Source organism: Myodes glareolus, chromosome 27 (genome assembly GCF_982192425.1).
Source record: "Myodes glareolus chromosome 27, mMyoGla1.1, whole genome shotgun sequence".
NCBI lineage: Eukaryota > Metazoa > Chordata > Mammalia > Rodentia > Cricetidae > Myodes > Myodes glareolus.
Window position 1 is genome coordinate 44,616,832 of NC_142052.1, and position 16,978 is coordinate 44,633,809.

A 16,978-nucleotide genomic window follows, 5' to 3' on the forward strand; every position below is an offset into this window, starting at 1 on the left:
GCGGCACAGGGGCCCAGCATGGCCTACAGGTGCACATTGCGGATGTGTCTGCAGCACTGCTCACTAAAGCTGCCCAAGACCCACGTTGTCCACAGGTCTGGCTCCTATATCCTCCTTGTCATTAGCCAGACTCAGGAAACCTCAGGAATTGTACAAGGACAAGACGTACAAGCTCTGCACTTGTGGCCCCAGAAGGTGAGAGCCACTCTCCACCAGCTCATCTGACACAAAGAGAAGCTGACAACCAAGATGCAGCAGTGTAGGAAGTGACCGAGCTTGCTCCCCAGTACAGTAGTCAGGTCCTGAGGAGTCTGCAGCGGTCAGCACAGACTGGCACAGAATAGGGCAGAGTGGTGGAGCGTGATACCTGAAGTGAACGTCCGACCTCCACGTGCGCACACGCAAACACGTCCCCCAAAGTTTTAAAATTTCAGTAAACTAATTATAAAATTATATTTTATATTGTTTTACTGTTTGACTATTAAAAAGGATTTTGTTGAGACAACTTTTTTTTGCACTTAAAACTCCCACTGTAATTAGAAGCTATATCCTACATATAGGAATATTCAAGGAAGTTTCATTCCATTGGCTCGGACGGCTTTGAAAATAAGAAGTCTTGGCTCCAGCCACTTGAGGAAGACCCTCTTGTACTTGGAGTGTTTTATGTGCCACAACTGCTGACTTGGGAGTTAACCAACAGTGTGCCTAAGTTGCAGGTCCTGGGATTAGTTAAAAAGTACCTCATTGAACTGGGAAGATGCTGAAGCATTGGAACAGACCATGACCCTTGCAGGCAAGCAGTTTTGAAGCCATTGAGATAACCACATCCAAAACCTGAGGATACAGGCATGGGCCAGCATGATAGTTCCGTGGCTACAGGTGCTTCCCCTAGAGCCTGATTGCTTCAATCCCGCAGACCCTCATGGTGGAGGGAGAGACCCAACTCCTTCATGTTGTCCTCTGACCTCCGCCTCGCTCTGTGACTCCTCACCTGTTCCCACACCCATCCACATATGCTCTCTGTAAATAAATATAGTAAAATTTAAAATATATCAGTTTCTGCAATTCATCTTTTTTCAAAACAGAGAAATTAAATTCATAAGGGTTAAGTAACTTTTCTGAGATGTCACATGCATTTTATAACTGATACAGAATTGAGGCCTGGTGTTTACCATCAACATGCATGTAATAAACCCTGTGAATTATGCTGCTTAAGGGGAATGTACTTTAAGATTTAAAAGTTTTAATATTGACATCATTAATTTTGTTTTTGTTTAGTGTGGATATTTTATGCTCTGTGGTTTCTTTTGTAGGTTGGTCTTTGCAATGGGAATTTTTGTTGTTTTGGTTTTTTTTTTGTTTTTTGCCTAAACCTTCCTACTTAGATCAGGATGTCCTCAGACTCATAGTACACTCCTTTTGTGTGCTGGGATTAAAGGCTTGTACCACTCTGTCAGCCTGGTGTTAGGGTGTTTGACTCTCCTGTGAGAAAGCATACGCACAGCAGGGTTAGTTGGAGGTCCATGGAAAGTGGAGTTTAGAGTGGCGTGGTGGTCCCTGTCTGAACTGCATCTTGAGAGCCAGTGTTTAAGGCCCATTGTTCTCTTGCTGTAGGGAGCGAGGCCTGGACAGATGACTAGTTAGGATCACAGTGGCTTGATTTTGGAAACTCTTTCATTTTTATTTTAAAAGTAGACCATTTTATAATTAATAAGTAGTACATTAAGAATACCCAAATTTGCTGGAGAGATGACTCAGGGGTTAAGAGCCCTGGCTACTCTTCCAGAGGTCCTGAGTTCAATTCCCAGCAACCACATGGTGGTTCACAGCCATCTATAATGAGATGTGGAGACATACAGGCAGAATGCTGTATATATAATATAAAAAAAAGTCTTTAGAGCGGTGGTAGTGCATGCCTTTAATCCCAGGAATCGGGAGGCAGAGGCAGGTGGATCTCTGTGAGTTTGAAGCCAGCCTGGTCTGCAAGAGCTAGTTCTGGGACAGACCCCAAAGCTACAGAGAAACCCTATCTCAAAAAACCAAAACCAAAAAAACAAAACAAACAAAAGGAAATCCCAAATTGCCAAACTGTGAGCAGTAATTTTTAAAAACTTTACTGTTTGAATAAATTCTACATTTATACAGGAAGAATTCAAGAACCACAGAAGAGTACACTGCAGAGTTTTCTTTCCAAGGGAACCATTAATACTCATGAATATTCTTTAAAAACAAAACAAAAGCCATGGGGTACTTCATTACAGGATGGCTTCCTGTAGTGAAGATGACCTTGAGCTTCTAATCCTCCCATCTTTACCTCCTGAAGTCTGAATGGACCACCAGTCCGAGTTAGGCAGTGTTGTGCATGGTAGGTAAGCAAGCACTCTACCACCTGAGCTACAGCGCCCCAGCCCTGTGTCTGTTCTTCAGAGATATTTAGCATGCATGTTCTCTGACAGTTCAGCCAGTAGACAGTTTCCATACACAACATACAGTACATTTAAAGATTGTTATATATATATATATATACATATACATATACACACTATTTTACTATTCCCATATTCATTTTTGTTAAATAGCCAATAGGATTCTGTTGAAAATGTTCTAATTTGTGGAGCCAAGCCTAAATAAATATGGTTTGTGTCTTAGGGTTTTCATTGCTGTGAAGAGATACCATGACCATGGCAACTCTTATAAAGAACATTTAATTGGGGTGGCTCACTTTCAGTTTCAGAGGTTTAGTCTGTTATCATGGCGGGGAGCATGGCGACATGCAGGCAGATGTGATGCTGGAGTAGCCAAAACTCCTACATCTTGCAGGCAACAGGAAGTCAACTAAGACTGGGTGATATGGCGAGCATAGGGAACGTCAAAGTCCTCCCCGACAGCGACATACTTCCTCCAAGGCCACACCAGCAAAGCCACACCTCCCTTTCGTCCCTCCCCTTTGGGGGCCATTTTGTACCATTCAGGTCTTTCACTTGAGAACAGTGCTGTAAGGAGACGTCATTTGAACCTGAAGGCTAATTGCTCAGTGGGTAGTGTGCTTGCTATCCAAATGTGAGAACCTGAATTTGAGCCTCAAACCAAGGTCAAAAAGCTGGTGGCGGCCAGGCAGTGGCGGTGTACTTCTTAATCCTAGTGCTAGGGAGTCAGAGACAGGCAGATCTCTGAGTTTGAGGACAGGCGGGGACTACATTGATCTGTATCGAGGGAAAAAAGATTCCTAGGCACTGTTAATCATTGCATTAATTTTGAAGATAAAGAAACTATGACAGTGAGAGGTTATATAAGGTACCTAGGTTCTCAAGGCTAAGAAGCAGAAAAGTCTTAGAAATAAACTTGACCCCAAAGCATAACCTTAACTTTATACAGGGATTAAAAGTCTGTGCTCCCACACCTCGCCTGAGAGCACAGGAATCCTCACTACTGCTGCTGTTCTTCTCTGTGCTCTGCTCTGTTAACACCAACCTTGTTATAATGGACATGAAAGGGAGGTTAAAGTATAATTAGCTAGTGCTAAGACACCTTTGGAGAATTTGTGGCATTTGAAATGTGCTAGAGAAGTGACTCAGTGCTTAAGATCACTTTTCTTGTACCCACATGGTGACTCACAATCATCTGTAGGCCCACACAAGGTGCACATGCATACATGCAGGCAAAACACTTATACACATGAAACGATAAAATGTTAAAAGACTAAAATTTGTTCTAATATTACTTCTGATTTTTATGTAGCATACATTATTTAATAGAAAAAAGTCTAACGCAATATTGTTAACTACTTCTTATTACAATAACTTTTCTGTCCCCTTTACAATAGACCGAGAGTGCGTGGGCTGAAGAATATGCCGAGAAGAAGAAAGGGTCTCATAAGCGCTCAGCGTCCTGGGGCAGCACAGAGCAGCTTAAAGAGGTCAGCACAGTGTCCTGTGGCTGGTTCCTTCCTGCACAGGGAAGGCGTCCATGTGTCTGTGCTCACGTGTGAAGGGTGTGTGTGTGTGTGTGTGTCTGTGCATGAACATGTGGAGACCAGAGGTCCGTGTCAGGTGTGGACTGCTTTCCCTCTACTTTTGAGAGAGGTCTTTGACTAAACCTCTTGCTGTACAGTTGTTCCGAGCGGCCAGTGAGCCCCAACTGTCCTTCTTACACCTCCTGTTAATCCCATCGAATGAGAGTAAAGACTCGCACCCAGATTCTTTGGTCAAATAAGCAAGTGTTATTTTCTGTCAGACAGGGCTGTCTCTCCTAAGCAGGGTTTGAAAATATAGCGTTGAACATAGAGAAAAGTGGGACTTAAATAGCCCCTCAAAATGGCAACACCTAGGGGGTTTTCAAGAGGAATTTCAGAATTTTTTGATAGATTTTTTTTTAAGATTTACTTATGTATGTATACAGTATCCTACCTGCATATATGGCTGCAGGCCAGAAGAGGGCGCCAGATCTCGTTACAGATGTTGTGAGCCACCATGTGGTTGCTGGGAAATTGAATTGAACTCAGGCCCTCTGGAAGAGCAACCTCTTAACCTCTTAACCTCTGAGCCATCTCTCCAGCCCTAGCCTAGAACATATCTTTATCAGGGTATATTCAAGGTGTGAGTAAAACTCATTAGGGTAGGGAGCATGTCAAATTCCAGAAACAGGTTAAAGTACTTTGCAGCAAACCAAAATGAACTTGATCTGACCTTATAACAAAATGACTTCCATCCTTAAATTAGAGTCATTCCCTCCTTCATTCCCTCCTTGTCTTATGTATTCCTTTAAATCCTTGATAGGAAGCAGTCATTTATGTCTGCTGTATTGTAGTGAGGGAGCTGCGGGCAGGCCTGCTTTTCATCCCTCCCGGCTCCCGCACAGCTAACTTAGCCCCGGAAATAACAACACACAAATTGTATTCATTTAAGCACTGCCTGGCCCATTATCTCTAGAGAGTTACTGACTAACTCTCATATCTTGATATTAACCCATTTCTAATCATCTGGGTGGCTTACCGGGAAAGATTCAGCATGTCTGACCTGGTGGCTGGCTCCATGGCGTCTGCCTCATTGTCTTCTTCCCAGCATTGTTCTGTTTATACCGCCTACCTAATTTTCTGTTCTATCAGAGGGCCAAGGCAGTCTCTTTATTAACCAATGAAAATAACACATAACAGAAGGCCCACCTACATCATGTATGAGCTGATAATGCCAGCAGAAGGAAACAAGTCTTTTATTTGAGGGAAAGTTGTATTATGACTAGCTTTTCTCTAATCATGTCTGGTTGGTTAGCATAGAAAGTATAAACTTTTCTTAAAGCTACCTCTTTGTTTTATATAGATCAGGTTGAGTGTTTTATATTGTAGAACTATTTTAGCTAATGATCTTCCTGTTGATAGATCATGCTCTGTTTGATTTTAACCTGCATCTTTCTGATAATGAGGGGGCCATGTTTGCTGATAGGCATTATATATATGTATAACCATTTTGTTCCCTTTGTCAGAGAATTTCTTTTGGATTTAATATTCTAGCCTTTGTTGAGGACAGTTGTATTTTTTTTCCACAACTACTTCCTGCTGAAATTAGGATGTCATCAGAAGCGTCTAGTTGGTTGACCCAAAAGAAGAGATGAGGACCAGTCATGTTGGCTGAACTGGTTCATATAAGTTTTCAGCAAGTCTAAGGCTATAGTTGTGGCCCTAGCTCTTTAGCTTCTTTAGCTTTTTAATCTTTTATCTACAGTAATACAGATTATTTTCTCTCTGTCTGCCCAAGACCCTGGTTCTATCCTATCTCATGGCATGCTGCTTCTGAGTTATAAATCAGAAGACCCAGCAGGGATGCTGATCCCTGCTAGTGACTGTCAGGCTGACATCAAGATCCGGCCAGAGAGGCAAGCAGCGCCAAGCCAGGAGGTGGCCTGGGCTGATTTTTTTTCCCATGAGACAGTTTTTTTTTAATCTCTTCTTTTACTTGACTTTTGGCAGCATTTTTGTCTTGACTTTCTTAAAATGATTTTTTAAGGTTTAGTTCTCTAAAGTGTAAACTAGAATTGGCAAAATTATTAGACTTTTTGCATATGTTTAATGACAACATCTCTGGTTTGATAAATGGCAGACACGATGAATTTGAGGTCATTTAGGGATAAGCACTTGGTTCAGTCCATGACATTTGAGATAAAGTTATCACCCAGAGGATCTATTATTTAGTTTCTTTTTAAGAGCAAGTAGTTTTTGACCATTATCCAAGTTATATACACAGTATGTTACAGTAAAAAAAATTATCCATGCATAGATTTTAAAATTATCAACCCTTGTTACATAAGTTTTAAGTTAATTATTTATTATAGACTTTATAAATCTTTAAGTATATCCAATAAATTTATAAATCTTGAGGTACAGAAAGTTCATATAATAGTTTCATAAATCTTGAGATAAAGTTATATTTCAGCAAAAGTCTTAGAAAGTCAAGTGAAACCAGGAGTCTTTTCTTTTTGGCTATCTTGTTTTGCTCTTTTTCTTCTCATAACATCAAGTGACTCACCTGTTGTAGGACAGACAGAAAAGTTTTAAAAAAGAAGCAGGAGCCATAACCCAATTACAGCATAAAACAATATTTCAGTATTATCATATTTAGAAGACATGTGAATCCCTGCTAAATTGAATCCAGTGACCAAAGGGAGGGACCAGAGCATTCTGAGAACAGAGAAAACAGCCGTGGCGAGTAGCCAAAGCCACAGCACTACTCGGTTTCCTCTGCCTACCTCCCTTTTGGGGTTTTGATGTTTTTATGTGCCGCTGGGGGCTAGGAAGGAGAGCAGTGGAGGAGGCTTCCCTTTCGTAGAGTTTGTGGGGGAACTGCCAGGGGCAGAGCAAATCCTGGAGCCTGCCCACCCTGCAGCCTGCTTGTTCATGTACAATTGCCTACCTAGGCTATCTAGTCCTTGCTGTCTGACTGTACAATGTAAATATTCTAATAGGAAATACGCTTGTTATTAACCTGATGGTACAAGGCTTGTATTAAATAGAGTATGTGCGTGGAAATACATACAGACATCAGCTTTACACTTACGGTGACTAAGAAACCGATGTTTTCTTCTTATGATCGTGCTTTTTGAGATTTAATAACTCAACATAACCAAATTTTTCTTTTTTTAATTTTGTTTTTCATTTTTTGAGGCAGGGTTTCTTGTGTGTAGCCCTGGCTGTCCTGGAACTTGCTCAGTCTGACCTCAAACACACAGAGGTCTGTCTGCCTTTGCCTCCTGACTGCTGGGAGTAAAGGTGTGAGCCACCTGGCTTCAGTGTAACCATCTTGATTAAAATGGCTCTGTGTTGTGATTATTGTTTTCTGTGTCTGTAATTAATGATATTGCATTTCATCCATAATAGAAGCCAATTAGAAAAATGTAGTCAGAGGATAATAATGAGATAGCCATTGAAACTGTATTTGTAGCCAGACCTGGTGGCAGATGCGTGGAGTCCCAACACTTGGGAGGTGCAAACAGGAGGATCAAGACTTGAAGGCTAGCCTTGGTGTGGTTTGAATGTGGTGTCTGCCCTAATCTTATGCCTTTGAATACTTGGTCCCCAGTTGGTGACACTGTTGGGACTTAGGTGTAGGAGCTTTGAGGCTTCAGAGTCACGTGCCTTTCCCACTTCGCTCTTTGCTTCAGTGCTTGCAATAGACGATGTAAGCGCTCAGCTTCTTGTTCCAGCCGTCACGGACTCTTGCCCCAAATAAACTCCTTCTTCTATGTTGCCTTGGTCATGATATTTTATCACTGCAGTTAATACGCTTGGCTAATGAGATCCTGGCTGAGAAAACAGCAGATTGCATTTGCTGCCTAAAGATTTTATCTTAGGTGTATCACATGGCTAGGTGTTCTGGTTTCCTTCCTGTTGTTCTGATAGACACCTTGACCAAAATCATCTTGATTTTAAAAAAAGGGGAGGAGGGCTTCTGGGCTTAAGGGGAAAGAGAGGAGAGGATGAATATGGAAGCAGAACAGGCTTCATATTTCATCAAAACATAGAAAGCAGAGAGGATAGAAAAGGGGACTAAGCTCAGAGTCTCCCCCGTGAGGTATTTCCTCCAGGAAGACTCACCTCCGAAAGGTTCCCTTACTCCTCAGACAGCATCATCTGGTGAGACCAAGAGTTCAAGCACACGAACCTGTGGAGGACAGTTCTTATTGAAACTAACATCCTTGGCTTGATTTGTAAATATCAGTTAAATTTTGTAGTGGTAAAAAGTTTGAAACTCGTTGGGTGGTGGAGCCTTCCTTTAATCCCAGCTGTCGGGGCAGAGGCAGACTGATTTTGGGACCAACCTGGTCTACAGTAGAGTGAGTTCCAGGATAGCCAGACCGGTTATGCAGAGAAAGTCTATCTCAAAAAAACAAAACAAAGCAAAATTTTTTGAAATTCAATAAAGAAATCTAAATAAAAATTGATAAATGGTAAAAACAACAAGAGAATAAGTTATTTTTAAGCACAATTTAAATGCTGAAAACTGTTTAGAACTTGAGAAGCTTCAAGATTAAGAACAGTGTTGAGTACACTTCCGTTTCTCATTAAAGGAAATATATACATATATGTGTGAATATATATAAATATTGTTCAATTAGATTTTGTAATATGTTTAAAATTTCAAAAGTGTTAAAGGGTGAATTTTACTGGTTCTTATTAAGCAAGAATGTGTTTGTTTGGTGTGGAAAACACTTTGATTCTGCCTGTTTTTCCTCTTTTCAGATTGCAAAATTACGCCAGCAATTGCAGAGAAGCAAACACAGCAGTCGTCATCATCGAGATAAAGAGAGACAGTCTCCATTCCACGGCAACCATGCAGCTATTAACCAGAGCCAGGTAAGAAAAGAAATTGCTTTTCTTGTAACTGGTTTCTAATAGTTTAGGGCAGAATGTCCAAAATCATGTTTGAAACAGTGGTTTAAGTACTAAACCACAGCCTTCCATCTCCCAGGTTTACAAAATGATATTTTGTTTAGGAAACATACTCAGTCACACATTTTTTAAAAGTGTCTTTGTTTATTTGGGACTTTTTCTCCCCCAGACAGGGTCTTTTTACATAGCTCCAGCTGGCCTGGAACTCTATCAAACTCACAGTGATTACCTGCCTCTGTCTCCTGAGTGCTGGGATTAGAGGTGTGTGCCATGCCTGGCTCCAGTTACACATTTGATTTAGCCCACTTGCTGAAGCAGGATTCTTGCAGAGACGTGGCATTGCACAGACCTTATCCTTTTCTAAGTTTTAGTCCTATCATCTGGAGATTGGGAATAACAATTCCTGTATCAGTGTCTCCTGGGAAGGAGAGTAGGTGGCTCATCCGTAGAGCGTTTGTCTGTGTTCAGATGGCCAGGTAGAGTTCTTTGTGTGAAGAGAGCAGGTTTATGTCACATCCTGTGATTTTTTTTCAAGTTCCAAAAGCAAAGTTTTGAGAATACAGGAGCCTGTATTCAGTTTTCTGTCAGAACGGTAGGACATTAGGACAGTGGCAGGAGACTGAAGACCAGTTCTGTGGCGTTCAGATCGTATTTAAAACTTGATTAGCAGGTGGAAGCTGACTTACCCTGCCTCCTGTTTTGTAAGTCAAGTTTTACAAGATGTAGGCCATCTTGTTCTTCATGTGTGTCTTTGGCTCCATTCTTAGTACAACAGTATTATTGAGTAGTAGTGACAGAGACTGATAGAAAACCTAAATTATTTACAGTTTGGTCCTTTATAGAAAAAAGTTTTCTATTTTGAGTTGATAAATTCTCATGATTGTTAGTTTATATAGGTTGTATGCAATAGCAAATATTGGTAAAGAAATATTTTTCAAATATTTTGAGTGTTGTAAACCTATAGTTTGATTCTAGCTTCTAGTAGCTTTTCCCCAAGTATAATACTGTACTTAAAAAACATGATTGAGGGGTTGTGGTTAAAGAGAATGTATTACTCTAGCAGAAGAATGCCCAACTTGTATCTCCAGCTCTGGGGAATCCAATTCTTACCCTCTTCCTAGGCATCTGTATTCATGTGCACAGACACACAGACATACAAATACACAAATAATTAATTATAAAATAAATCTTAAAAAATAGAAATATTTTTGGATGTTATTGTGTTAAAACACAAATAATTTTGTTTTTGAGAATCTGAAATGTTAACTGTCAACAAAGAGATGTAAAAGTTAATATGGAATAACTGTCATCATTGGAATAGTAATCAAAAATCACCATCTTTGCATTCAAAGGGCTTAGAAACTCATGATTTTACTGTTCTCATCCTTTCTAATTAACTATAATAACTGTTAATTTCTTTAAAAGTAAGACTGCTCTGTATTCCCCATTATATTTTTTTTCCAGGTCAATTTAGGGTTAAGATTGAATTTTACCAAATTAAATGGTGCATTATAATAGCTGATCAGGCTTTGAAATGATTTTTGAATACCATTTTATTAAGCTGGGCGGTGGTGGTGCACACCTTTAATCCCAGCACTCAGGATGCAGAGGCAGGCGGATCTCTGTGAGTTCGAGGCCAGCCTGGTCTTCAAGAGCTAGTTCCAGGACAGACTCCAAAGATACAGAGAAACCCTGTCTCAAAAGAATACCATTTTATTAATGTGAAAAATTTTAGCTAGGTATACTGACAGAAACCTGTAATCTTAGTATTTGGGGAGGCTGAGACATTTACATGTAGCAAGAGTTTCTCCTAAAAACCAAAAAAAGCAACAACAATAACAAAATTACGAACAATTTTTTTTTTTTTCCTGGGAGACAGGGTCTCTCTAATTTAGTCCTTGCTGTTCTGGAACTCGCTCTGTAGAAGGCTGGCATTGAACTCTGAGATCCTCCTACCTCTGCATCCTGAGTGTTGGGTTCATTGAAGTGTACCACCACCATCTTAATAAAAGTTACCAAACTTAGTCTTGTAAAATGGCTCAGAGTACAGAATGTTCCCAAGCCTGACAAAACCCTTATTCAGTAACAGAGCCCACATGGTAGAAGACAGTTGACTCTCCGTAAGTTCTCTGCTCTTCACTCGTGAGTGGTACATGTGCACATGCACACCACACACACACACACACACACACACAAACACACACAAACACATGCACACATACGCGCGCACACACACACATGCACACACACACGTGCATACCACACACACACACACACACACACACACTGTTAAAAAAGAAAAAAAGATGAGTTTGGTGGTGCATGCCTTTAATTCCAGCACTCAGGAGGCAAGAGGATATCTGAGTTGAAAGACAGCCAGGCTGTCTAGGGAGTTCCAGACCACCCAGGTCTGGGTGAGACCTTGTCTCAAAAAGCCACACCCACACAACCCAAAAAAGAAAATTTATCTAGCTTGAGTATGTATACTTAACAAATAAAATACTTGTCTTGTGTATTAGCCAACCCCAAATTAGACAGACATAATCCTGATTGTTATATTGGTCATAATGTTGTTTAATTGAAACTCTCACACTATAAACATATTAAGTTATTGATATGGTGTTGCTTAGGTAGGTTCTTTCTCTAGAGGAAAAAATACATTATTGAAGCCATTCAAACTTCCGAATAGTTTATTAAATGCTTCCCATTGCTCATTAGGAAAAGTGACAATAAAGAAATAATCTCATGTCCCCACCAAATCTCATTTTCAGGTGATGTAAGTAAATAATCCTAATACTGTACAGTGAGTATGCAGATAGGATGAGGTCACCGTGCTGGGGTATCTCTCTTTCTGACGGTGAGCCCTTCAGAAGGCATCTTAGAGAAAGTGTTGTCTGGTTGACCCCTGAAGTACAGTTGTAGCTAGCCCATCTTCTGGAGGTGGATAAAATCATGGCCACAGTAGGGAAAGCAGGAAGACTGGAAGTTTTCAGGTTCGTTATTAGCACAGGGGCTTCATCCTACTGTACCAGAGAACATTGTTTTCTAATGTGGGAAATAAAGCTCATGATCTCAGGTGCATTTTGTAGTGATCATTATAGACTTAGAGTATATTATGGTTTAGGAGAAGACAAATACTCAAGTTGGGAAATCATTTAAAGAACTCACAATGTGAGTAAGGAATCACAGTTGGCCTCAATGTGAACCTGATGAGATAGCATTATGATTTAATAACTACCGTTTCATAGACTGGGAAATTGAGACCCTGAGAGGGCAGTTGTTTTAGAGCTTATGGGACAAGCTTGGGTTCTAACCTAGACATTCTGACATGAGATTCTGAGTTTTTATGTTTTGCTGACTGATGGCTGCTAATAGGTAATATGAGAGATGAATAAAAGATGAAGCCAATTTTAGCCTCTGAAGTACAATTTAAGTCAGGATGATGTCTACCAAAAAGATATCTTCTGGGCATGGCATAGGTCTTGGCTTCTGAATTCAGTACATTGGTTATGAGCAGAAAGCCTGCATGAGGCTGTTGCCCATCAACATTTCGTTATCAGTGTGGAGGGGCCCATGAGGCACTATTGGCAGTTAATGGTTATGGTGTCGCCACTGATAGATAAACTGTGGGTCGTACACAAAAGAACATGGATGCAGGGATGGGGACTTGCTGAGTAGGAAGGGTTGCGGTAGAGAGGGGAGTGGGTGAGAGAGAAGATGGGGGAGGCATGAGGACCTCTAAAACTCATTGTATGAATGTATGAGACCATCAGACAGGGGTGGAGGCAAGTCAGAATGGATGGGAGACCTACAGGAGCCACAGCTGAGAGTGGATAGAAGAAACGGCCACAGTGCAGTATGGGGTTGGCTGTGGCTCCCAGGACACGACAGCAGAAGCCACTAATTAGAAGATTTTTTTCATTTAGTTGTGAATGGTTTTAATCACAATAAGAAAATAAGTCTCCCAAGATTGTTTTCTGTAGTTCTGTCCCTGAGGATCCAAGGAATATTGTTTGTTGGGAAGAATGACTCTTGTAAGTTTCTTAGATGAAAAATTTTCACATCCTTGATTTTGAAAAATGATAAAGTCCTCAGGTACTTAGAATAATATTCATTGAGAGTAGTTCAGAAAATAGTCTGGCTAGGAAATAGGGCAGCGTCCTTCAGAACTGAGTACTGGAGTAGCTGTCAGGAGGAAGAGAGGGCAGGTGACCCAGCGTCTCCATAGCTACACCAACCCCGCGGTTGTTCCCTGGCTGCCATTGTGGTCTTCAGCAAGAAAGCTCTTCCCAGGGACTGAGGACACTGTAGTGTGAGGGCAAAGAGAGTGAGATAGAGCAGAAAAATTGTTAAACCTTTACTTCTGAGGAATGAGTGTTCCATTACACGCAGATGAATTTATGTGCCTGTCCGAGACGTGACTGCTGTCTAGTTTTTAGGGTTGAAGAGTCTGTACTGCTGTGGTCCCTGTTACAGAGGATAGCTGAAATGTAAGAGCACTCAACACAGTAATGGTGACGGACCAGGAAGACTCAGGGTGCCATGGAGGCCTGAGTGACACCTTTGGGTACTTTCTGTCTGTGGTCAGCATAAACATCACTTTTCACTTGCCTTTGGTTGTATTTTTCTGAATAGCCTTTTCAACATTCTCACCTATCAAAATAGATTTGTATTTCCCTTTTGTTTTGTTTGAGATAATGTTTCATTATGTTGAACAGACTGGGGCCTGGAAATTATTGTGCAGCCTCGCTTGGCCTCAAAAATAGGCAAATTTCTCTCTCCTTGGGATGAGTAGTATTGGCTCAGACCAGCACATGCAGACTGTAGCATGTGGGTAGAAACCTTAGTGGGTCAAAGTATGGTAGTGTTTGGTTTGAGGAAAGATCAGGAAAACACAGTGAAGAACATTTTAGCCTTTCTCAGATGTCTAGAGCTCTCACTAGGCAGTGTTGGTGCACACCCTTACTCCCAGCACTCAGGAGTCCTGAGGCCAGCCTGGTCTCAGCATTTCAACCTGTTTTGGGTAGGTAGCATGGAATGGCATGCGTTTTTCTGTAACTACTTCGTGCTGACATTGGGGAGTTGTTTCAGGGCTCAAGAAGGCTGAAAGGCTAGTCAAAGGTAAGGAGGGAATTCAGACAGTGGAGCATTCCTAAGAAGCATCTGGCTCGCTGGATGGTTGGCTGTGCTAGAGACGGAGCATTTACATAGGCTGGACTGGTCCACATCAGTTTTAAGCAAGTCTAGGGCTCGTAGTGCTTTGCGGCAAGTTGTAGTCAGCAGCTGATGCGTGGATGTGTCTGCCAGCCAAGTGGAAACCTGTTGAGACAAGTTTAAGCTAGGAACAGAAGTTAAGGTTTATAAATTTAGAGGAAAGTATTACATTTGGAACTTTCAGGCCCATAGTCTTAGTAAGTGGGAAGGGGAGGAGTCCCAAAACCAGGAGAGAGAAAATATCATCCTCAGAAATAGACAGGTGGGGAAAACTTAGGCTCTATTTATTTGGAATCTTTTTTTAAAATATTTATTATGTATACAGTATTCTGTCTACAATGTATGCCTGCAGACCAGACCTCATTACAGATGGTTGTGAGCCACCATGTGGTTGCTGGGAATTGAACTCAGGACCTTTGGAAGAGCAGGCAAATGCTCTTAACCTCTGAGCTATCTCTCCAGCCCTCTGGAATCTTTTTGACCTGTGAAAAGTGGATCCAGTTTTTTTCTGAAGCCTATATAATTTTTTTTTATAAAAGGTTGTAAAAGTTTTAGATATAGTAGTATTACCAATCTGTACTGAAATCCATATTGTAGAAAAAGCAGGTAATGGTAATGGGAATCCGTAAAACAGCAGAGATAAACTCGTACCTCTGAGTCCTAGCAAAACCTACAGATTTGGGTTAGAATTATATGTATTTTTCTTCTGTCCTGAGAGCTAGGTATAGATTGGATAGGGATTCTTTGATCTGATGAGAAGCACCTTTAAGTTATTTATTATATTTAGATGGCAACCAAAATAAATCCAAATCCTGAGCTTGTGACTGAGCAGTAGATACTACTCTTCCAGCTTATCTCAGTCCTAAAATGGTGATACTGTCTCCAGGAATCTCAGAATGAGACTGAGCCTGGGAGCTGTGTCCTCCCGTTTTATATTCCTTTCTAGTTCTGGGATTAAAGGCGCACCACTACCACCTGGTTTCAATGGCAAGCTAGTGTGGCTACTGGGATTAAAGGTGTGTGTCATTGCTTCCTGGTCTGTAAGGCTGGCCGGTGTGGCTGTTTTACTTTCCCGATCTCCAGGCAGGCTTTATTTATTAAAATACAGATGAAATGCCACTATAATTTTTTATATTTTAAATTATTTATCTGTATTTTTATAACTTGCATTTATATTTCAAATCATTTTAAAGACCCTTGAAGCATATAAGTGTTTATATCTTCAGTTTTTTTTAGACCCATATCAAGCTTGATTTTTACATATAAAATGAGCTAACAAGCCATCTGTAGTATTGGGGAAGAATCTGATTGCTTGCTGCTAAACTAACAAAGTTATAGCTTGTTAGAGCCTGTCTTCCAGTGGATAACCACACCCGATTCAGGCGCGCGCCTTTCCGAACTCGGGCCCACGAGAATGGACGGCTGTCCTGAGGGTTAAAAACAGACACACACAAAAAAGAGACCTTTGCTCATTTACCAAGAGTAAATGGCCACTTTATTAAACTCAAGTCGGGTATTTATACCAGTGGGCAACCAGGATCCAAAAGGGCAAGGCCTCCTCCCAACAAAAGCAGGAAGGAGAATAAAGGCCCCAGTAAAGGAAAACTCCTCCCACCCAGAGGGGGCTGGGGAACTGGCCTCTGTGGGAGTTTTTCCCCAGGCAGGTGGTCGAGGGTACAAGGCAATGTCAGACAGGTTAGATGGGCCTTGGCGCCTGAGCTTCTTTGAGGCAGGTTGAGAAATTACCATTTTAAAGTAAAATAGATCCCTCAGGCTAATGTACCAGGCTGTAGCAGAACCAAGGACGGAACTAGCAGGAAGCTTAGCTGGTTAGCGTAAACATTATTTGCATCCAGTATTTTGGTCTCAAGGATCAGGGAGGACAGGGTCCCACAATAGCTAGCCCAGCCGTCAGTACTATCAGAGAGCCAAGAAGGATCAATTATACCTGAGTGTAGACCAGGCAACTTCCTAATCAATTAAAAATGTCAGGGACCAGTCCATATCCAGTTAGCCCATACGCAGGTCTCCCTAGCATTGGAGGCAGAAGTATCAGAACAGCAGTCTCTGCCAGGTCTATAAAAGGTGAGGGAGGTCAGGGACATGGGAAAGACTAACCTCTTAGGCAAAAGTGGCACACTCAGTTCTCCAGTGTCCTGCTGCTTGTCCACAGCCTGGGGCAGGTCCCGGCAGCAGATGTTGCATTGGGGCATCTTGCTCAGTGATCAGCGTTGTCCAAATCCAGGTGGAGACATCGAGGTGCCCCATAATCTTCTTTGGAGACTATGGTTTGGGAGTTGCTGTCTGATACAATAAGCTTTTAATCAACATTTTACATAACTATATTCTTCAGATCTCTGAAGTATTTTGAGGGCTGTTCAGATATGTCTGAAATAGATAACTTTGTTTTTAGTTACTTGTTTTAAGCTTAAGTTTCGAAAACATATACAGGGAATTAAGTGAGGTTTCTCTCTGTAATTATATCAGTAGTACTTAGCATGCCTCAATTAACCAACTTAATCATTTGTAAGGATAGGTATTAACATTCTGTAATAGGTCAGCAAGCCTTTTTGTTTGTTTGTTTGTTTTGTTTTACGAGACAGGGCTTTGGAGCCTGTCCTGAAACACACTCTGTAGACCAGGCTGGCCTAGAACTCACGGAGATCTGCCTGCCTCTGCCTCCAAAGTGCTGGGATTAAAGACATGCACCACTACCACCACCCGGCTTTAAGACTAAGACTTTACATTTTTGTCAGGTTTAGCTTTAAAAATAATGATTTGAATTGAAGCTCTTTTTAGTGAAACAAAACATTTATATGACTCAGTTTATCCAAATAGCTTAAACTTAGCAAAGTTAGCAAAGACAAGGAGGCTAGAGTTACATTC

At 41.2% G+C, this 16,978-nt stretch overlaps 1 protein-coding gene across 1 annotated transcript in view; it reads left to right on the plus strand.

Moving 5' to 3' along the window:
- Fam117b (family with sequence similarity 117 member B) overlaps positions 1–16,978 on the plus strand; it is a 79,256-nt gene that overhangs the window by 39,395 nt on the left and 22,883 nt on the right. Inside the window, exons 3-4 of the mRNA XM_048428783.3 lie at positions 3,824–3,916; positions 8,729–8,842. Of these exons, the coding sequence (XP_048284740.3) occupies positions 3,824–3,916; positions 8,729–8,842 (207 nt within the window). The remainder of the gene's footprint in view (positions 1–3,823; positions 3,917–8,728; positions 8,843–16,978) is intronic.